Here is a 23,434-nt window from a genome sequence, read left to right on the forward strand (position 1 = left end):
TGTTCTTCAAGGTCACCTCTCTCCAGAAAATTATCCCCCTGTGCCATGCACACTGTATTTCAAGGGAAACACATACCAGTGACATGTCACAGATAAACTGTTCTTCACAGAAGTCCATCGCCACCTCATCACTTCACCCCACTCCCCACCCAAAACCCTCCACCACATGCCCCCCTTTATCTGCAGCTCCCCTCAGCCCCACCCCCAGTCCTGAAGAAGGGTTATACTTGTAATATTGACTTCTCCACCTCCTGATGCTGTCTAGCTTGCTGTGTTCTTCCAGCCTCCTGCCTGTCTACAGAAGTCAGCAAAAGGTCCGATAGCACACTGGAGATGGCTTCTGCTATGATCTGGTCAAATAATGGTCCATGTAATTCTTTTCATGTTATTTCCAATGCTGTTGAATCCATCCAATAATATCCCAGACTTTTCCAAACGCTTACCAATGAAGTGTAATTACTATTGTAGGGCAAGAATGCAATTGTTATGTGGCACAGAGTAAACTCCTACAATCTGATAGTCACTTAGCTTATTTTGTTTTTTATGATGTTGATTAAGGGATAAATACTAGTCAGGAACCACTTTGAAATAATATAATTGGATCTTTTTCACATGCGCCCATGCAGGTAGATGGGGCCTGGGTTTCAAGTTGTTCAAAAAACACTCCCTTAGCACAGCACTGCACTGTCAACTGGATCTTTACACTCAAACCTGGAGTGGGATTTAAACTCAAAACATTGCAGCATAATATGTTACATAATGTATTTCTCAGTAGTCTACAGCTATTGTGCATTACAGCAACGTTAACAACTTTCTCTCAATTGTTAATTTGGGAGTTAGTAACTCTTGTGAATGTCTTTTGATGTATTTTATGGTATTATTCTTTTAATAGACATTTCTTTCTCAGAGAACACTATTAGCTGTCAGGATTTTAGTTCCAAACATTTGTTGATGCTGTTGTCAGTCACCTCTTCAAAATAAATGATAATGAAGAATTTAAGCCAAAAGCTACAAAATAATTCCGAAACCATAACCATATAATTTATGTCCAGAATATAACTAACATATATTCCCTCAGTAAAATCTTTGAACCTCCCATTTGCTGGTTAACGTTTGTAACTGAGATTGAAAGGTTTTTGTTAGCAATGTCTGGACAGATTGTATTCCTTCATTAAGCTCAATAATATACTCTTTCTTTGCGAAAGAACTCAGATGTATATGACCTAAAATGTTATTTGATTGCTAGAAAATACAAATGAATATAATTACTATGACCAAAAACTAGAAAAGTATTCATTATAAATATTTGGTAATAGAGAATTTAAACATTGCTAAAAAGAGACATGAATTTAAAGCTTTTTAACTTACAGCTTTTTAACTTACACTCATCAGGATTGAAATAAAGCAACTTCTTAAAAATGAAGCAACAATTTCTGTAGAATGAGAAGAGAATGCTGATCAGTTGGACTGAGGTTAGCAGGGAGAAGCAGCTGCAAATATTAATTGGTTTATTTAATGGGTTTAGTTCAAAGCAGAAAATGCTGGAAAAGCGCAGCAGGTCAGGCAGCATCCAAGGAGCAGGAGAATCGACGTTTCGGGCATGAGCCCTTCTTCAGGAATGAGGAAAGTGTGTCCAGCAGGCTAAGATAAAAGGTAGGGAGGAGGGACTTGGGGGAGGGACGTTGGAAATGCGATAGGTAGTGTCTTTAATTTCCGATATGGCTAGGAAGAACTGTTTGTTTAGTGTATGGATTCTTCTGTGGATGAAGTACATTAGAGTACTGTCTTTAATTTCCGATATGGCTAGGAAAACTGTGTGTTAACTCTGCAAGCAAGTTAAAGCCGGCAAGTTAACTCTGCTTGGTCAATGTGTTGCATCTAGATTGCTGTCTCAATTGCTCTTTCCTCTGTGAATAAGGTGCAATGTATGGACTTATTCTGTTTGTCTGTAAAGAGCAGAACCCTGAATCTGGAATAAGTGTAATTTGTCGCAAATGAATCAGACTGCGAACCCGACTGATAAGAGTCATAGAGTCATACAACATGGAGACAGACCCTTCGGTCCAACCAGTCAATACCGAACATAATTCCAAACTAAGCTAGTCCCACTTGCCTGCTCCTAGCCCATATCCCTCCAAACCTTTCCTGTTCATGTATCTATCCAAATGTCTTTTAAACATTGTAATTATACACACATCCACCACTTTGTCAGGAAGTTCAATTCACACACGAACCGCCCTCTGTGTAAAACGTTTGCTGCTTATGTCTCTTTTAAATCTCTCTCCTCTTCCCTTAAAAATGTGTCCCCTTGTCTTGAAATTCCCCATCCTAGGGAAAAGACAACAACCATCAAATCTATCTCTTCAATTGGTTTCCAATGCACAGTCAAGGTTATTTAGTAATTCTTATCAAGAAGCTTTGACTTTATATCTCTTTATCACAATGATAAATCAATTCCTTTCTTCTCAAATTGGAAAACAAAATTAATGTGTTTAAATGGCTTCAGCATTGGCTTCTATGCATTGAAATGATATGTAAACATAAGAATTGACAGCTTTCATAAAATGCTTAAAAAGCACATCTAGTTCTTTTATGTTAATAATTAAAAACTTCTGCTTGTGAGGTTTCAGTGAGGATCTGTTTGAAGCCTAACAGCTGTTGAATTTTTCTTTCATCTACATTTAGAGTTTCAGGTGGAATTACCCTGCAATGTTCCACTGAGCCATATTTTGTTGTACAAATAATGGTGAGGCAAATTGCAATGAATGAGTAAAAGATACAGGGACTTCACATAATGGCACACGTAGGTGTAAATGTGAATATCTCAAAGCTGTGCCATTTCACCATCAACTTCAGAAAAATATCACTTCATTGTCTGGCTCAACATTGATGTTTATCCTGAATGTCAGCACAGTTTTCATCATAGAAACATAGAAAACAGGAGATGGTGGAGACCATTTGGCCTTTTGAGCCCGCTCCGAAATTCAATATGATAATTCTGATTATCCAACTCAGTACCTTGTTCTCCATTTGCTTTGATCCCTTTACCCTAAGAACTATATATAATGTCTTCTTGAAAACAGTCAGCGTTTTGGCCTCAGCTGCTTTCTGTGTCACAGGCTCATCACTATCAAGTTGAAGAAATATCTCTCTATCTCAGTTCTAAATGGCCTACTCTGTATCCTAGACAGTAACCCCTGCTTCTGAACAGCCTGATCATTGGGAACATCCTTCCTGTGTTTACTCTGTCTAGTCTTGTTCAACTTTTGTAGATTTCTATGACACCCTCCTCGTTCTTCTAAATGCCAGTGAATATACAGCTAGTTCTTCTATAACGTGATGATTGCGTTCTTGTGCAACCCCTACATATAGAAAAATCATCTTAAAAGTTAGAAACAGTGTCCCCAATTTGTCAATCATGTTACAGCGAATTTATGTTAACAAAACACACTTTATAGCAGAACGACCAGTAGTCCTAACCAATCCAGTCTCTCTTACATGTCAGTAAAGCCAGCCCAGGAATGGTTCTGGTAAACTTTCATTGCACTCCTTGCACAGCCAGGACAGACTTCCTCAGATAAGGAGACTAAAACTGCACACAGTTCTCCAGGTGGGATTCACTAAGGTCCTGTACAGTTGCAGCGAGTCATCCCTTCTCCTGTTCTCGAATACTCAAATTTATGTTGAGGAAACAAGGTAATCTGGGTTGTGTAGAATTGGGAAACTAGTAATCAATGCTCTGCCAATGAAATCTGATACTCCGCTGTTTAGAGATCGGAAAGTAAAGTCTCAATGATCTCTAGCTTAGTGCAATGCATCATCTGTAAATATCCTTTGGAATTTGCTTATTCCTCTATGTTAACACCTAGATCTTATGGTAACCAGAGAGGAAAGAAGAGAGGGTTTTTTTGGAAAAAAAGCCAATTTTTTTTTCTTAATGGACTCGTGCCGGATTTTATAATGGCTGCTTTCGAACACAGAACAAGCAAGTGGACTGCTTCACAAATGTCCAGCAATTGCCAGGAGACATGTGAACTCTTCACCTCCTGGACTCTAACATTCCAGCTACACCAACACAAAAGATTAGTAGATGAGGTGTCTACCTCACTCAGTTCTGAGCAAAGGAGACTGTCAATACCTATTATTGCTTAACTTCATGCAAATAACTCTACAGTTATCTGCTACAAAATACAGTGGTTTCTGATGAGGGGTCATCAAATCCACCCAATCCAGTGACTGTCTTAATTTGAAGTTCCAATCACATAACTGGAACTGCTGGTTTGTTCAAATCACAGACATAGAACATTAGAGCCCATGATGTTGTGCAGACTTGTGAAACCAACCTGAAGCCCATCTAACCCGACACTATTCCATTTTCGTCCACTTGTCCATCCAACGACCATTTAAATACCATTAAAGTTGGCAAGTCTACCAATGTTGCAGGCAGTGCGTTCCACGTCCCTACTACTCTCTGAATAAAAACCTACCTCTGATATCTGTCCTATATCTACCACCCCTCAGTTTAAAGCTATGCTCCCTCATCCTAGCAATCACCATCCGAGGAAAAAGGCTCTCACTGTCCACCCTATCTAACCCTCTGATTATCTTAGATGTCTCAATTAAGTCACCTCTCAACCTTTTCTCTCATGAAAACAGCCTCAAGTCCCTCAACCTTTCCTCATAAGACTTTCCCTCCATACCAGGCAACATCCTAGTAAATCTCCTCTGAACCCTTTCCATAGCTTTCACATCCTTCCTATAATGTGGTGACCAAAACTGTATGCAACACTGTAAGTGCGGCCGCACCAGAGATTTGTACAGCTGCAACATGACCTCATGGTTCTAAAACTCAATCCCTCAACTAATAAAAGCTAACACACCATATGCCATCTTAACAACCCTTCCAACCTGAGTGGCATTTCAGGGATCTGTGTACACAGACACTGAGATCTTTCTGTTCATCTACACTACCAAGAATCTTACCATTAGCCCAGTATTCTACGTTCCTGATACTCCTTCAAAAGTGAATCACGTCACACTTTTCCGCATTAAACTCCATTTGCCACCTCTCAGCCCAGCTCTGCAGCTTATCTGTGACCCTCTGTAACTTACAATATCCTTTCGCACTATCCACAACTCTACGGACCTTAGTGTAATCCGCAAATTTAATAAACCATCTTCTACCCCTCATCCAGGTCATTTATAAAAATGACAAACAGCAGTGGGACCAAAACAGCACCTTGCGGTTCACCACTAGTAACTGAACTCCAGGATGAACATTTCTCATCAACCACCACCCTCTGTCTTCTTTTAGCTAGCCAATTTCTGATCCAAACCACTAAATCACCCTCAATCCCATGCCTCCATATTTTAGTCAATGGCTAACCATGGGGAACGTTATCAAGTGCCTTACTGAAATCCAGAAACACCACATCAACTGTTTTATCCTTATCCACCTGTTTGGTCAGCTTCTCAAAGAATTCAATAAGGTTTGTGAGGCTCGGCCTACCCTTCACAAAACCATGCTGACTATCCCTAATCAACGTATTCCTTTCTAGATGATCATAAATCCTATCTCTTATAACCTTTTCCAATACTTTACCCACAACCAAAATAAGGCTCACTGGTCTATAATTACCAGGGTTGTCTCTAATCCCCTTCTTTAAAAAGTGAACAACATTTGCTTTCCTCTAGTCTTCTGGCACTATTTCTGTAGATAATGACGACATAAAGACCAAAGCCAAAGGCTCGGCAATCTCCTCCCTGGCTTCCCAGGGAATCCTTGGATAAATCCCATCCGGCCCAGGGGACTTATTTATTTTCACACTTTCCAGAATTGCTTAAACCTCCTCCTTATGCATCTCAATCCCATCTAGTGTAGTAGCCTGTATCTTAGTATTCTCCGTGACAACATTGTATTTTTCCAGTGTGAATACTGACAGAAAATATTCATTTAGTACTTCCCCTATCTCCACTGACTCCACGTACAACTGCTCATTACTATCCTTCTTTGGCCCTTATCTTACTCTCGTCATTCTTTTATTCCTGATATACCTATAGAACATCTTAGGGTTTTTCTTGATCCTATCTGCCAACGACTTCTCATGTCCCCTCCTGGTTCTTCTTAGCTCTCTCTTTAGGTCTTTCCTGGCTAACTTGTAACTCTCAAGCGCCCTAACTGAACCTTCACATCTCTTCCTAACATAAGCCGCCTTCTTCCTCTTGACAAGAGATTCAACTTCCTTTTAAACCACGGCTCCCGCGCCCGACCACTTCTTCCCTGCCTGACAGGGAAGCTGGTCCTTGAATAAGCTCCACATTTCAATTGTGCCCATCCCCTGCAGTTTCCTTGCCCTGAGGTATATACCTATCCCTTTCCATTGCTAAAGTAAACGTAACTGAATTGTGGTCACTATCACCAAAGTGCTCACTTACCTCCAAATCTAACACCTGGCCGGGTTCATAACCCAGTGCCAAATCTAATGTAGCCTCACTCCTTGTTGGCCTGCCTACATACTGTGTCAGGAAACCCTCCTGCACACATTGGACAAAAACTGATCCATCTCAGTTTCCTGAACTATAGTATTCCCAGTCAATATTTGGAAAGTTAAACTCCTCCATAACAACTACCCTGTCACTCCTGCTCTTTATCAGAATCGTCTTTGCTATACTTTCCACTGCGTCTTTGGAACTATTCAGAGGCCTATAGAAAACTCCCAACAGCATGACCTCTCCTTTCCTGTTTCTAACCTCAGCCCGTACTACTTCAGTAGACGAGTCCTCAAATGTCATCTTGAACTTTGTAGCTTTATGTTTTGTTCGTCTGTCTGCTTATAACTGTAGAATTGTAAACAGCTCCATGCTTGTCTAAATACCTGCCTTTGGTCTAAATATCACTCAGAATGCTTTTCTGAAAAGAAACTCATATTTTACATATGAAGTCAGCTAATTGTCAGTTAACATTTTCACCAGCAATTCAACAGTGTCTGAGCACCTATGAAAGGGGACTTCGCAAAACGGTCTGAAAGAACATCAGCTGTACATTTACTTTCTGGACTCTCTAATTCACATGAACTAATCTTAGTCAATAGATTTGAGGCTGGAAAATGATAGATTGAATTTTAAGCAATTTGTAATGTTTACCTTTTCTCCTTTGCTTTTTCTTTGTTTCTTGGATGCAGCGTGAGTGTGTGTGTGTGTGTGCGTGTGTATGAACCATCCCCACATGAAATGCAGTAAGAAAACCTAGTTTGTTTTAACCCAAATTTGCTTTAACCCAGAAAACTGCTGAGGATCACTCTGTATTTGATTTTACAAACAGAAATTAGGGAAGCTGTTTTTAAAAGACAGAAGTTGTTTTTAAAAGACAGAAGACAATGTGAAAAGAACAATAGTTGCCTCTGTTTTGGATGGAAGAGAACCACTCAGAATAACTTAATTCCTCTTCCTCTTATCTGTGACATTTATAAGGATTTCATGCCAGTGGAATAAATCATCTTTGTTTTAAATTCTGTCTGTCTGCTTGACCTTCATATTACTGCTGCAATAATTACAATTAACCAATGGCAGAAGGGTGGATCTTAGACCCATCCACTATAGCATGGTTTTAGGTTACAGACTTGAAATGGCTTCCGAGCATCATACTTGCATCTAATCATGTACAGCTTCTGTATAAGCCCAAGACTATTTTCGTTCTTTATTGGGGATGCTTTTCTACTTTAGCTCAAATTTTCTGGCTGTATATGCTTCTAATTCAGATGCTAGCTATCCCTGTACATGTCCTTGTCACCGAAGAGGATGGGAGATTGTATCATCACTATTGCAGGCTTTATCATGAGTTATTTGACAGAAGACTGATTAATGTTGCACCTGGAATGATCACATTACATCAGAAGCAGAAGGATGGACCTTACAGTTATCAACAATAACGTCATGAACCATAACTAGAACTCGGTCAACCTGATTCCCAGAATCTGTTTTAACTGATAATTGTCAACTGGCATTTTAAAAATGGAAACTTCTAAGATTGCATTCAACTTTGAGGCAATGTGTTAAGCTATCTTTTTAAGCGAATTGCTGTATTTCTTCCAGGGTGCTGTGATAACGCCCACGATGGACCACACTATGTCCATGCAGCCAGCCAGTATGATGGGACCTTTGACCCAGCAGATGAACCACCTGTCACTGGGCACAGCAGGAACAGTGAGTACTGAGATATCAAGTCACTTCAATATGAAACATTACATCTTCTAATAAGATATGTTGGTTTTAACTTGAGGAATATTATTTTAAAATATATTGTATAGAACACAGTTAAGACTTTTGGAAGAAGTTACGAGTTGGATTTTGCCTGAGGCACTAATGATAAAAGATGAGCTAAAGTGCCACTTCATTAGTTATCATGACCAGTCTCCATTTTTCACAGACTAGTATAGACACAGCAAGACAAGCAAAGCCAAACTGTTTGTTGGACCAACAAAAACAACTTGCACTTATGCAGCAGTGAGCATAGTAAAATATCCCAAAGGTGATTCGCAGGAATATTATCAAACATGACTGGACACCAAGTCACAGAAGGAAATATTAGGACAATGCTTGGACAAAGAGAGAGATTCAAAAGGTGGATGGATGATTATAAAGACATTGTTAAAGGGATGTGTTAAGAAATGCACGTTGTTATGTCCAAGGAGACAACGGAAACAAGCGGAAGAGTTGTAATCACTCCAGGTCAGGGAGTCTCTTTGTGGTTGGCAAGTACAAACTGCCAGTGTATCAGGAAACCAGCAGGAACCAACCAACTTAGATCTCTAAGCCAAGTGCATTCTCTAGTGCACAAGAAACCCGTGTGGGGCAGGTTTGTCATTTAAATGACCTACTGCTTTACCACTGGATTCAAACATTAACTTTGTGTGCATGAGTTTTCTGAGGCAGCACGGTGGCTCAGTGGTTAGCATTGCTGCCTCACAGTGGCATGGACCCGGGTTTGATTCCAGCCTCGGGTGACTGTCTGTGTGGAGTTTGCACATTCTCCCCGTGTCTGCGTGGGTTTCCTCCGGGTGCTCTGGTTTCCTCCCACAATCCAAAGATGTGCATGACAGATGAATTGGCCATGCTAAATTGCCCACAGTGTTAGGTATATTAGTCAAGGGTAAATCTAGGGGAATGGGCCTGGGGGGCTTACTGTTCAGAGGGTCGGTGTGGACTTGTTGGGCCGAAGGGCCTGTTTCCATAGTGTAGGTAATCTAATCAATAGAACTTAGCAATTGAGCTGCCTCCCTCTGATTGGCTGACAGGTCTTGGTGGGTGGATAATCCATCCTACATTCCTTGGTTGCCACTGGCCTTTCATGTGCCTGAGTGGAAGATGATGGTGGGCCTTACCGCTGTTCCCTCCATAAGATTCGGAAGACTTGAAGGGGCTGTTTTCAACTTCTTTTGAGTGGAAAAGCTGTGGCAGTGGATCAGCCGATGCCCCCCACCCCCCTTCAAACTGATACAATCCAATGAATTCAGTGGGTGGAAAATTGAATACAGTGTGCCACGGATAGCTAGTTCAAATGGCGAATTTTCTGAGTTGGCTGAAGTTGAATATTATCATGGCATCTGTCTTTGTAATCAAGTGGAGGAAAGCAATGTCAAGAAATTCATCTTAACATTTTGGAGGACAGAGTTGAAGAAGGAAGTCGAGCTAAAAGTTGAGATTTCTGTTGAAGTAGTGACTGCTACCACCAGGCCACAGGATAAATTTCTGCCAAACTAACACTCAGAACATCTTTAAGTATCCTTATACACACTGAGATACACTCGGGTTTCCGCAAACAACAGAGGTGTGCTCATACCTGTCACAAAAATCTCTGTATGGAAAGGGGCAATAATAACTGCAGATGGAGACATGATGTTCAACTGATGTTCATCAATCACCATCATTGTAACTATTGCTTGATTCATGGTTTAGTGTTTACAATCTGCACTGCTTCTACTTCAACAATGACTGTTTATTTTGCTCTGCTCCAATGATTGTGGGCACACTGTTCCCAGGCCAGCAATGACCATATTCACTCTGCTCCTGGTCCAGGATTGGCCATGTTTACTTGACTCTCACTCCACCACACATCATGTCTGCTGATGGTTTGCCTCCGTCTGACAGTTCTGCGCCACAAAAGAGGTGTCAGAATGAAATTACAGCTCTGTATTTCTGAGGGGGTTCTGGTTGGAATCTTCTCTCAGAAATGTAGAGCTCTTCTTTCATAATTTAAAAAAAATGCAAGGACTGAAGTGGCAATCTGCATGAGATTTCCACTTAGAGTCATAGAATCATGAAGATGTACAGCACGGAAGTCGACCCTTCAGTCCAACACGTCCATGCTGACCAGATATTCTAACCTAATCTCGAGCCATTTGCCAGCATTTGGCCCATATCTCTCTAAACTCTTCTTGTTAATATACCATCCAGATGCCTCTTAAATGTTGCAATTGTACCAGCCTCCATCACTTCCTCTGGCAGCTCATTCCATGCACGTACTACTCTCTGCATGAAAAGGTTGCCCCTTAGGTCTCTTTTATATCTTTCCCCTCTCAAACTAAAGCTATGCCCTCTAGTTCTGGACTCCTCCACCCCAGGGAAACATCTATCCCATTTTCTTCAAAAGTGGAGTACAGTATTCTCCAGGGAAGTTCATAGGAACATAGGAATTAGGAGTCGGCGTAGGTAATCCAGCTCTTCGAGCCCACTCCTCTGTTCAACATGATCATGGCTGATCTTATCCTGGTCTCAACTGCATTGTCATATCTGCTTCCCAGAGCCCTTTATCCTGCTTTTCATGTGGAACGTACTTGTTTCTTTCTTGAATCTGTTGATTGATTCTGCCTCCAGTGCACTCTGGGCAGTGAGGTCCACAGATCCAAGTAGTTTCTCCTCATCTCGGATTTGAACCTACCTCCTCTCACTCTTACCTATGACCTCTTGTTTTTGACGGTCGCTCAAGGCGGGATGTCTGTTCAATGTCCACCTTATCAATCCCCTTTAGTATTTGATATACCTCAATCAAAGTCTCCCTCATTCTTCTGAACGCAAAGCTATTCAACTGCTCCTCATATGACAGCCCTTTCATCCCTGGAATCAAACTATTGAACCTCCTCTGAACTGCCTCCAGTGCCACCACAACTTTCCTAAGGTAAGGAGACCAAAACTGGACTTCAGGAGTGATCTCATTAACATTTTATGTAATTACAACCACACGTCTTTTATAATCCAGTCCTTTTGCAATAAATGCCAAGGTTCTATCTGCCTTTCTTATTATATGCTGCAGCCAAATATCCACTTTCTGCCATTCATGCAGAAGGACACCTAGATCCCTCTGCACTGATGCATTTTGAATCTGCTTTCCATTTAAACAATAATTTGTCCTTTTATTTTTCAGACCAAAATGGATAACCTCACCCTTAACCACATTAAACTCCATCTGCCAGATTCTGGTCCATTTTCCTAACTTCCACTCCCGGCACCTTCCCCTGCAACCGCAAGAAATGCAAAACTTGCGCCCACACCTTCCCCCTTACTTCCCTCCAATGCCCCAAGGGATACTTCCATATCCGCCACAAATTCACCTGCACCTCCACACACATCATTTACTGCATCCGCTGCACCCGATGTGGCCCCCTCTATATAGGGGAGACAGGCCGCCTGCTTGCGGAACATTTCAGAGAACACCTCTGGGATACCCAGACCAACCAACCCAACCACCCCGTGGCTCAACACTTCAACTCCCCCTCCCACTCCACCAAGGACATGCAGGTCCTTGGACTCCTCCATCGCCAGACCATAGCAACACGACGGATGGAGGAAGAACGCCTCATCTTCCGCCTAGGAACCCTCCAACCACAAGGGATGAACTCAGATTTCTCCAGTTTCCTTATTTCCCCTCCCCCCACCTTGTCTCAGTCAAATCCCTCGAACTACTTTCCCTGCTTTCCCACTGCCTTCCTAACCTGCAATCTTCTTCCTGACCTCTCTGCCCCCACCCTACTTCGGCCTATCACCCTCATCTTGACCTCCTTCCACCTATCGCATTTCCAACGCCCCTCCCCCAAGTCCCTCCTCCCTACCTTTTATCTTAGCCTCCTGGATACACTTTCCTCATTCCTGAAGAAGGGCTTATGCCTGAAACGTCGATTCTCCTGTTCCTTGGATGCTGCCTGACCTGCTGCGCTTTTCCAGCAACACATTTTCAGCTCATTCTCCTAACCTGTCAATATCCATCTGTAAATTCTTAATCTCCTCATCACAGCCTGCTTTCCCATCTACTTTAGTGTCAACCATGACCTTTGCTATGTTACACTCTGACCCTACTTGCAGATTATTGATATGGATTGTATATAATTGAGGTCTGAGAACTGAACCATATGGCACCCCACCATTTACAATACATCATCTGGAAAAGGGCCCATTTATCCTAACCCTCTGCTTTCTGTCAGCCAGTCAATCTTCTATCCAAGGCAAGCCAAAATTCGCCACCCTGTTTTGCCTTTAGATTTTTGAGTGTCCAGTGAACAAATTTGGTTAGATGCACATGTGATGGGTTGAAAAGATGTTTCATATGAATGAATTAAAATAACTATTGCACTGAATTCAATCTCTTTCCAGTCAATGTCCTGACAATGAAATTGCGCTTTGTTTCCGTCATCGACATTTGACATAATGCTTGATACTTTCAGAAACATCGTAGTTCATAACCAAGCCATCCTATACCTATTTAAAATAAATCCCTTAATAAATACTCCACCACACATGTTAAGTACTCTGGGTTCTTGCGAAATTTTGGAAACAAATGTGCCTTTGCAGATGGATATACCATCTCTGTTTTTCTCTCTCTGGTGCATTGGAATGAGCAACTTTTTTCTTTTGGTCAGGAAGTTTGATCATGTTGACAGTAGTTGAACAGTATCCATTGCTCACCTACGCTTTTTTTTAATGGCTGGCTTCCTGTAGCCTGTAACAATAAGATTCCATTTGGTTTAAACACCATCAGAAATAATGAGAAAGACTGTGCATAACTCTGAGCAGATCTAGCAGTACTTTACATTGTGTGTCCTCAACACAGTTAATCAATAGAAGCAATGGCCTTTTTAATTTTTCTCATTAGTGAAATGGATGATGCTCCAATCCATTAACAAATCTAATCCATTAGAGACTCCACATCCTGGTGATAGTTCAGTGGAGGTGATTCGGCAGTCAGCCAAAAAAACAGCCCAGAAGTATGCGTCATGGAGCAATGAAAATATCAGTCTCTCAGCAGAATGACAAGTGATCATTGCTGTGACATGATGTTAATGAATCCAAATTCAAAACTTTCTGAATATCACTGAAATTAATATTCAGACAGCACTGCTCCATTTAGAGTTGGATTAATTTGTAAACAGTAATGCTGAGGAATAGACCAGTGCTCCTCCAGACCAAATCATTATTTTAAAATGTTGAAAAGTGACATTTCAGATTTGCAGATTGCATTTTTAGCATAACCTTTTCAGGGTTTTCAAGTAAAGCTTTGATTTGATGAAAACAATGTCTGTAGTTCTGCAACTTCACAAAAGCAGAAGACAGATGTGCAAACAGTGTGAAATTTTGGTAGATTTTCAGCCAAACTACCAGAGAGTTGGATCCAATGACAAAAGCAGAACTCTTTCATTGATCCTCTGGGAGTTTCATTAATCTTCAATGAAGTTAGAGCAAGAACTTGGGGCCGTAATTAAAGAGCCATTTATATTGGCCAAGATACATAACTGACGGGAATACAAGTTGTCTGTAATACTGAGCAGGTTCACTCTCCTTCCAGAGTTGAAAAATGTTGTGCTGGAAAAACACAGAAGGCCAGGCAACATCCATCTGCAGTCCTCACTTTCTCTTAGTCACTCTCCTTCCAGTCCAGCATTGACCATGTTCATTCTGTTCCAATTCCAACAATGACCATTAAAACAAACCAAACAACTGAGGATGTCAAGATATGAAATAAAAACAGAAATTATTGGCAAAATTCAGCATGTCCAGCAGCATCTATTAGAAGAAAGCAAAGTTAACACTGCAACTCCGATGAACATGTTAATTCTCCTCCCCATCCAGGAATGGTCATTACTGCTCATGGTTATGATTTTGACAGAAATCAATACATTTTCAATCTGAAGTTTGAATACCCCATTGCAGTGGTACATCTATTTTTTTTGTTATGCCAATGAACATACCCAACTTGACTGGGCAGTGAATTTAAATTAGAGCATCCATTTAGCTGGTATTATGCAGAAATTTGTTTACTGCATGTTTATTAAAAGTTCGCACATGCCCTATTTCATTGAATTATGATCCCAGCTGATGTTATTAGCAGACAACTCTGATCCCAGACAGCAAGCAACTTGACTGGTCATAATTTGTTTGTTTTGGTTTCATCAAAGTATAGAATCCCTACACTGTGGAAGCAGACCATTCAGCCCACACTGATCCTCCAAACAGCATCCCACTCAGGCCCCCTCCTATCCCTTTAACCCTGCATTTCCCATGGGTAACCCACCTCGCCTGCACATCTGTGGTCACTACAGGGCAGTTTTACGTGGCCAATCTACCTTACCTGCATGTGTTTAGAATGTGGGAGGAAACCCACAAGGGTACTGGGAGAATGTGCAAACTCAACACAGACAGTCACTCAAGCCTGGACTTGAACCTGGGTCCTTTGCGCTGTGAGGCTGCAGTGCTAGCCACTGAGCCACTGAGCCACACAGTAGTCTCTAACTGAGCTACCGCAATGCTGGTGATTTTGTTTCAACAACAAAACACAAGGTTATTACAAAAGAAACAATGATAAAATAGAATGATCCAAACTATTTACTCATAATAATTCAAAGATTTTAAACAAAAATTATAAACATAATCCCAAAATACTCCTTTATAAATTGAAAAGAAACAATACAACTTTTGTAAAGTACCCCTAAAAAAACCTCTCCTGTATATCATTCAACATATCATTCATATAACACTCACGCTTTTAAACTGGAACTGCAGTAATTTCTTCCTGAAGCTACTATACACTCAGCTTCACTGGACTCAACTTTGGGTAACCAGTTCCCAATTTTCATCCCAATGTTTCTGGCCTGGGACTAACACTAACTCTTCACTCCAATGTAATATATCTATCATTCTCTTTGCAGGAGCACTGCTTTGTACAGCTACCTTGTCCCTCACAGGACTAAAACATTCAAAGTCAAAAGTGAAACTAGAAGTCTCTCAGTGATGGGTGTTTCCCATAAGTTTAAAAAAAGACAAGTCCAGGACAATGTCCAGGACAGTGGAGGTCCCATTATTTACCATACTGAGTCATAACGCTCTAAATAAAGAAAACTTAATTAGTGCAGAAAAGCTATGCACTGTACAGTCAAGCTTCTAAAAGCGGCTTTGATAGAAATTGCAGGGATACAGAAATACTTAGAAATTAATTAAATTAAGGCAAACAGAAAAATCAAGTGGTTACAAGCTCAACACCACCAATCCAACCTTACAGCAACTAACATTAAAGTTATAAAATATAACATCACAACAATTAGGTAATCTTCTGCAGCAGTATTTTCTGGTTGTTTAATATCGAAGTTGTGTGATGCCAGCTGTTTCTGTTGACTTAGCTCAATAGAAAATAGGGAAATGTTGAGGCGTGTCATAGTGAACACTCATTACCAACATCTTAAACTAACAACAACAATCTGCAATTAAAGTGTTTGACAGAAACCTGAAACAAATACAAAAGGTGCTGGAACTGCTTAAAAGGCTTTGGAGTATCAGTGCAGACAGAAAGAGTGTAATTTTTTCAAAGTGGAAATGGATGTTTTCACAACTGGAAGAAGTGAACACAGAAATAATTAACTCAAAGATTGGTACAGTTTCTGTCTGCATAGATGCTGCCAGACATGCTGAATTTATTGAACAACAATTTTCAATATGTTACATCGGAAAACACAGAAACAGCATCACCAAGAGATCAAACTCTTCAAAACGAAATGCATGATTCCAAAATAAATCCTCCCTGGTTTCATGTGTATTCCTCTGTTAAGTCACACAAACTCATTTTGAGTTTCCTTAAACTTGCTTCTTTCATTCATTCAGAGAGATTGTCTCTGTGGTGGTCTAGTGCAATTTTATGCAGTAGTCCATCAAAGACATGAACACGATCCCAACATTACATTCTTCTGGCTGATTATGCTGCTTCCTAAACTCCTCCTGCCTGCTCCTAAACCCACTGAGTTCTGACCTTTCACCCCTGTCTGAGCCAAGCTCTTGCTACTTCCTGCAGTTTTGAATAAAGTAATACCGGCAAATGAAACCTACTGGTCCTCCACTGTTGAAGTATACAAGACCTGTCAGACCAGAAATTCTCCTTGACCTGTTTCACTGTGTTCTCCTTCTGGAATTTTCTCCAGGAACGATGATATTCACTCCGCCTGCTCTGTGGTCAGGGGCACGGACAGACATTACTCACCCAGTGCTGCTAGTTCCCTAGGCCCTGTGCCCCTAACTGGAGCACTACAGGCCCTTGACATCCCTGAACTCTGGTTATTGGTACCTGACGTACCTCCCACCAGGCCCTTCACTTAGCTCCAATCCAGCAATGACTATGTTCTCATGTTCTCATGGTCATTCCCATACTAAGAACAGAGTGAACATGGTCATTGCTGGATTCATCATTGGTGGTCCTTTACAGATGAGGATGACTCTCTTCTACTCTCAGGGTGAGTCCACAGATGGACCAATACAGCTACTGCAGGCTCTGTTACACTTGGTGATTGTGGGAAGGGGTGGGATGGAACATTATTGTGGCAGTGTGCTCCCTTCGCTGTTTTCTCCTGGCTTCCACTTTTCCCCAACAGCAGGTCTCCAGGTGCTCGACGCGTTCCCGGATGTTCCTCCTCCACTTTCGAGGTCTTGGGTCACTGCTTCCCAGGTTCTGTGGGAAGGCAGCACTTTGCCAGTGAGGCCTTGAGGGACTCACTGAAGCATTTCCTCTGTCTACCTGGGGGCTCACCTGCTGCTTCAAAGTTGGGAGTTGAGCACCTGCTTGGGGACTCTCATGTCAGTCAGGCAGACAACATGCCCAGCCTATCGTCGCTGATCAAGGGTGGTCAGTGCCTCGATGCTGGGGATGTTGGCCTGGTCGAGGACACTGCTTTTGGTGTGTCTGCCTTCCCAGTGGATTCACAGAATCTTGCTGGACTAGGAGCAGAGTGAATATGGTTACTCTTGGCAGGGTCTATGAAATGGGTAGTTTAAGCACAGCGATTAATTTCTAACAAACTTCCACTTATTACCACACTATATTAACATATCAGTTAATCACTGAAGAAACTCAAAAGACCCGATGGCATCTGTTGAGAGTTAAGATTTCAAATCCAGTATGACTTCTTCAGAACTGAAGAGCACTGGGCAGTAATAGGTTATGCTGGATAGGCTAATGTTTCCAAATTTAGGGAAGGCCAGGTTCCATCAAATATTAGGCCACTGTCTGAACTTGAGCTGCACCAAACAACTTACCAGCAAGTGGACTTGAAGATCAGACTGTTGCTGTCACAGCAACCCTGGGTTAAGTGAGTGGGAGGTCAACCAAGCAAGGGGACAGTTCCTCGGGACGTGAGCAGCAGGGGAGGGTTGATTGAACTGGGAGGTCACAAGAGCCAAAGGAAGCAGTGGGGACTAATGGTAAGGAGATGATGAGAATGAAATTGGTAGCTGTTCACATCACATCAGATTTCTTTGAATATGAAAGTAAGGAGGAACACTTGTGTGATAGAGTCATGGAGTCATAGAGTTGTACAGCACGGAAACAGACTCTTCAGTCCAACTTGTCCATGCCGACCAGATATCTTAAACTAATCTCATCCCATTTACCAGCACTTGGCACATATTCCTCTAAACCCTTCCTATTCATATACCCATCCAGATGCCTTTTAAATGTTGTAATTTTACCAGCCTCCACCAGTTCCTCTGGCAGCTCATTCCATACACGTACCACCCTCTGCGTGAAAACATTGTCCCTTCGGTCCCTTTTAAATCTTTCCCCTCTCACCCTAAACCTATGCAGTCTAGTTCTGGACTCCCCCAACGCATGGAAAAGATCTTGTCTATTTACCCTATTTATGCCCCTCATGATTTTATAAACCTCTGTGAGGTCATCCCTCAGCCTCTGATACTCCAGGGAAAACAGTCCCAGTCTGTTCAGCCTCTCCCTATAGCTCAAGCCCTGGTAAATCTTTTCTGAACCCTTTCAAGTTCTTCTAGTTTTCCTGAGTGGAGCCAACTTAGCAACAATTTAGTGCTGCAATGAGGGCGTCAGATGTGTAGCAAACATTTCCACATTAAAAAGCCTAATGCCTGTTTTCGGGGTAAATGTTTGCCGTATGGCAGCTGGGACTCATTTGGCATATGTGTTCTGTCCACATTATAAGAGTTTGTTAAGCTATTTAGCATCGAAAATGTAGGTACTACAAGCACACATTTAAAGGCCATTTTTCATCCTTGGCATTTGCTGACTTATCTGAACACAGCAGGCCATGGGATCACACCATTTGGCTAAGCATGCTCGAACTAAGGAGAAAAGTCAATATATGTTCCTTACCCTAATGGATGGCCAGAGATCTCTGCCAGAAATGTAAAACTTGGATGTGATTAGCTAACTGCAGTGGCCTGCATGGTTGAGTAGTTTGATCAGACTCCATTCTAAATGAACACATGAAGAATGACCCCAGCAGTCGAGGCGTGGTGAACACCGCAGTGTGTCAAAGTTGACTCCAGTGTAAGCAGCAGCATTCAGAGGTGAACACAGAAAAGGAAATGAGAATAAAAAGCAAAGTACAAATCAGAAATAAATAACAGAAGACCAAACAAACAGGTGAAAGGAGCTTTAACGTGTTTTGTATTTGAACTTTGCAGTACATGATCGAGGAATTGTAGATGTTTTTGTGAGTCACAGCTCTCTGAAAGGTCAGCTTAAAGTCGAACTACAAGTCCCAGGATACCTTGCAGCTCAATGATGCAATAAGTACTTTATAACTCAGAGCCATGTTGCTTGCTAATATGTTTTTCTAGTTTCATTTAACCTGGCATCACACATTAACTCACTGAACAAGTACCGCTGAGTTCAATTCTCCACATTGTGTTATAGACTTTAAAAGACAATAGCCTATTATGCAAGTAAATTATGGATATTTGGCAGATGCAAGGCTCCTGTTTAAATTTAGATTCTCACTTTCTGCTTTGGGAGCATGGGTCTGAAATGTACGAAAACTTGGCAGTATGCCAGCAGAATAACCACAAAGAGAGGAAATGCCTGATACTTTTGCGAGCATTCAGTTTTATAGTCCACAGGGTGTGCAATGTTTACAGCAACATGAACTGGATCAGAATTTATCTTTACGGGATCAGGCTGCCCTGTCTTTGCCATCCATTCTCAGTCCATCTCTTTCTTCTGAATGTTCCTCATTGTTGAAATTGTTTTTTTTTGTATCTGCCAGCAGTGACAACTAAACAAGTGACAGATTTTCCATTTGTTGTTTCTTACAGTGAGGTGGCATCCAAGATGTCAAGGGAAATGTGGAGGCAGTATTTACTCTCTGTTATCTAGATTAAAAGAAAGTTACATAAAGGAGAGATTATATGTTGTATTATTGTTGAAACTCTGAGGAGTTTTTGAGTTTCCAACATGTCACACTGTAGTTTAGTTGACATGAGCCATTGGTAAGCTCCCCTGGGTCTGGATGGTTTGGCTTATATCCTTTCCAATTATAATTATAACACTGAGCTATGTTGCCATGTATAGTTGTGTTGTGATTGGCAAGTAGTGAATTCAAATGCCCTTTTATGCAGTTGAAAGGATATTGACCTATAAGTCTTCCTGTGACAAAAATACAAATTACAAGATGGTGGCATCCTAAATGCTGAACAATATGATTTGATGTAGAATATCATGTGAGGTGTTCTATGAATGTCTTTTTTCCCAAAACTAGAGAGGGATGATTTACAAAGAGCAGATCTTTCATGCATTCATCTCTTCCCTTCATAATTTGCTTTCCTCAGCAGTTTGTTACTGCAATATTGCCATAATTATGCATTTAAAATTCAAATAAGTCACAAGAATAGAAATCATTAACTTGCTAACAAACTGTGGAAATAATCAGAGATTGGATTTTGTTCAGCAATAACTTGGTGAGCAGCCCAGTATACAATACATTGTACAAGAGAAATAAATCCAAGGAGGATAAAATATGAGGCTTCACTTCCAAATCCTGAAATTCAATGGGCTGGATTTTCTGAAGAATGCCAATCTTTCACAGGTTGGCACTACAGATCTTGCTTTTTACAAAAGAAGGGAGCTCCAGATCCTGGGAGGGAATTCTGCTCTGGCTTACTTCAGAAATATGGAGTCACACTTCCACTCTGACTGTTCTTTCGTAGCGCAGAACTGTCAAAGGAAGGCAAACAAAGGTGGGAATGGCTGACAGGGCGAGGAGTCCGATCAGGTTCAGGACAGCCATCGTTTGGGGTAGTCAGGCCCAGTCGAGCAGGGAAGGTGGGTCAGGGTTCGGGCTATTGTCAGGTCAGGGTCTGGGAAGAGGTGTAACTGTAGGTGTGTGACGTAAGTATATGGGGTCAGTTGAACAATTAGTCAGGAGTTAGACTATGTGTTTGATGACTAACTATTTTACTTCATTTCATCAGAAGCTTCTGAAGTTTCTGATTTATATGAGGCCTTTCAGAGGGTTCCTGGTGTGGTGTAATTGCCGAGCGGAATTTTCAGTTTCCCAAGCAATTTCTTAGGAGTCAGCCACATCAGCAATTCCACAGGGTCCCCATCCAAAATTCTCATCTACACTGGAATAAAAGCTCTTTGGCCAGTGGAAAATCCAGCTAATACGTGTAAGTATAGATTGGACTGAGGTAGTAAAGCTGAAATCTTTAACTTATTCTCTCCCTTCCAACTTTGTGGTGCATCAAGAGCAAATCTTAGTGACTTCTCCCTGGGATCTTTCATTCAATTCCTACCTGATGAGATCCAAATCTCTGCAGGATCTTATTGAATGGAGGTAAGCTGCTTCTTCACAGACAAGAGAGAAAACCCAGCAAGCAGTTCAGCTGCATCTGCAGTTCTACTCATGGTCAACTGCAAAGGAACTTTGGCAGAGAAATTCGAGAACAGGTGTCCTTTCTGCATTCCCAACTGGGGATGTGATGTGTGTTGCAGATGGTACATGTAAAAGGCATAAATTAATCTCCAGAAAAGGGACAAGTATGATGTATAAATAAATTGAAGAAAGTAGTAGCACATTAAAGATCACCATAGATTGATGAAATGAATAGATATACTGCCAAATTAAATTTAATGTATAGAAATGTGCAGGGAACCATTTTGATAGGAAGACTGAGGAGAAACAACTTAAACCATACAGGATAATTTTAAGGAAGCTTTTAAACAGTTACCAGGGGGGTGCACATATGCAAATATTTGAAGGTGTTAAGACAAGTTGGCATGGCTATTGACAAAAAAAACATACATGATCTTTAGCTTTATAAACAGAGTAAAAAAGCTAGGACATTATGGTAAACCTTTATGAATCATTAGGCTTTAAGTAGAGGAGTTTAAAAAGGGTCTCAATGGAATAGATAACGAGAAACTGATTCCAGGAAGAAATGTCCTAAAGGACACTGATTAATAGTAATTAGCAAGAGAGCTAGAGACAATTTAAGAAGTTTTGTTCTGCAAAGCATTGCCTCTAACATTAGGAGTTAATTGCTTAGTAGTAATAGCACTAGACTCATCATCCCGAGACCCAGGCTGATGTTTGTTGGCATTACTTCAAATCCCACCATGGCAGCTGCTGGTATTTACATTCAATTAATAATTTTAGAATACTAAGGTAATCTCTGCAATAATGATCATGATAACTATCACTGTTTGTTGTAAAAAGCCATCTAGCTTACTAATGTTCTTCGAGAAATCTGCCATAGTTACCTGGCCTGGCCTGGCCTGCATGTGATCCAGATCCACAGCAATCTGATTGATCCTTAAGAGCTCTCTGAAATGCACCATAACTCAACGGGATAGTGCACTGGCAATCAAACCCCACTATTCCTGGACTTGTCACAAATTTGAAGAACTTTAGCCAAGCTACCTGACTGATGAAACCAGGTTAAAAGAAAATGCTCACGAGATTTATGTCCTTAATAAGAAAATGACTGTATTACGAACAATATGTCTTTAACTAATGGCAAAAGGTAAATGCAGCATGGGACGGGGAGAAAGTGAGGGCTGCAGATGCTGGAGATCAGAGCTGAAAATGTGTTGCTGGAAAAGCGCAGCAGGTCAGGCAGCATCCAAGGAGCAGGAGAATCGACGTTTCGGGCATAAGCCCTTCTTCAGGAATACCTGGGACTTCAACGTTGTGGCCATTTCGGAGACATGGACAGAGCCAAGACAAGAATGGTTGTTGCAGGTCCCAGGATTTAGATGTTTCAGTAAGAACAGAGAAGATTGTACAAGAGGGGAAGGTGTGGCATTGTTAGTCAAGGAAAGTATTATGGTTGCAGAAAGGATGTAGGATGACTCATTTACTGAGGTAGTATGGGCTGAAGGTAGGAACAGGAAAGGAGAGGTCACCCTGTTAGGAGTTTTCTATCGGCCTCCAAATAGTTCCAGAGATGTAGAGGAAAAGATAGCAAAGATAATTCTGGATAGGAATGAGAGTAACAGGGTAGCTGTTATGGGGGACTTTAACTTTCCAAATATTGATTAGAAATACTATAGTTTGAGTACTTTAGATGGGTCAGTTTTTTTCCAGTCTGTGCAAGATGATTTTCTGACACAGTATGTCAACAGGCCAACAAGGGGTGAAGCCACATTAGGTTTGGTACTGGGTAATGAACGTGGCCAGGTGTTAGATTTGGAGGTAGGTGAGCACTTTGGTGATAATGACCACAATTCAGTTATGTCTACTTTAGTGATGGAAAGGGAAAGGTATATAATGCAGGGCAAGAGTTATTGCTTGGGGAAAGGCAGTTATGTCGCAATTAGGCATGATTTAGGATGCATAGGATGGGGAAGGAAACTGCAGGGGATGGGCACAATTGAAATGTGGAGCTTATTCAAAGAACAGCGACTGTGTGTCCTTGATAAATATGTACCTGTCAGGCAGGGACGAAGTGGTTTAGTGAGGGAGCCGTGGTTTACTAAGGAAATTGAGTCTCTTGTCAAGAGGAAGTAGGAGGCTATGTTAGGATGAGATGTGAAGGCTCAGTTAGGGCATTGAGAGACACAAGTTAGCAGGAAAGACATAAAGAGAGAGCTAAGAAGAGCCAGGAGGAGACATGAGAAGTCGTTGGCAGGTAGGATCAAGGAAAACCCTAAAGCTTTCTATTG

At 41.4% G+C, this 23,434-nt stretch overlaps 1 protein-coding gene across 7 annotated transcripts in view; it reads left to right on the forward strand.

The window, feature by feature from the left end:
- rbms3 (RNA binding motif, single stranded interacting protein) overlaps positions 1 to 23,434 on the forward strand; it is a 1,382,426-nt gene that overhangs the window by 1,340,510 nt on the left and 18,482 nt on the right. For all 7 annotated transcript variants that reach the window (XM_087986936.1, XM_087986930.1, XM_087986932.1 and 4 more), the window contains one exon: positions 8,092 to 8,202. In XM_087986936.1, the coding sequence (XP_087843062.1) occupies positions 8,092 to 8,202 (111 nt within the window). The remainder of the gene's footprint in view (positions 1 to 8,091; positions 8,203 to 23,434) is intronic.

Source organism: Chiloscyllium plagiosum, unplaced genomic scaffold (genome assembly GCF_037043375.1).
Source record: "Chiloscyllium plagiosum isolate Xiang-an unplaced genomic scaffold, Cpla_swu_hap1 HiC_scaffold_5, whole genome shotgun sequence".
Lineage (NCBI taxonomy): Eukaryota > Metazoa > Chordata > Chondrichthyes > Orectolobiformes > Hemiscylliidae > Chiloscyllium > Chiloscyllium plagiosum.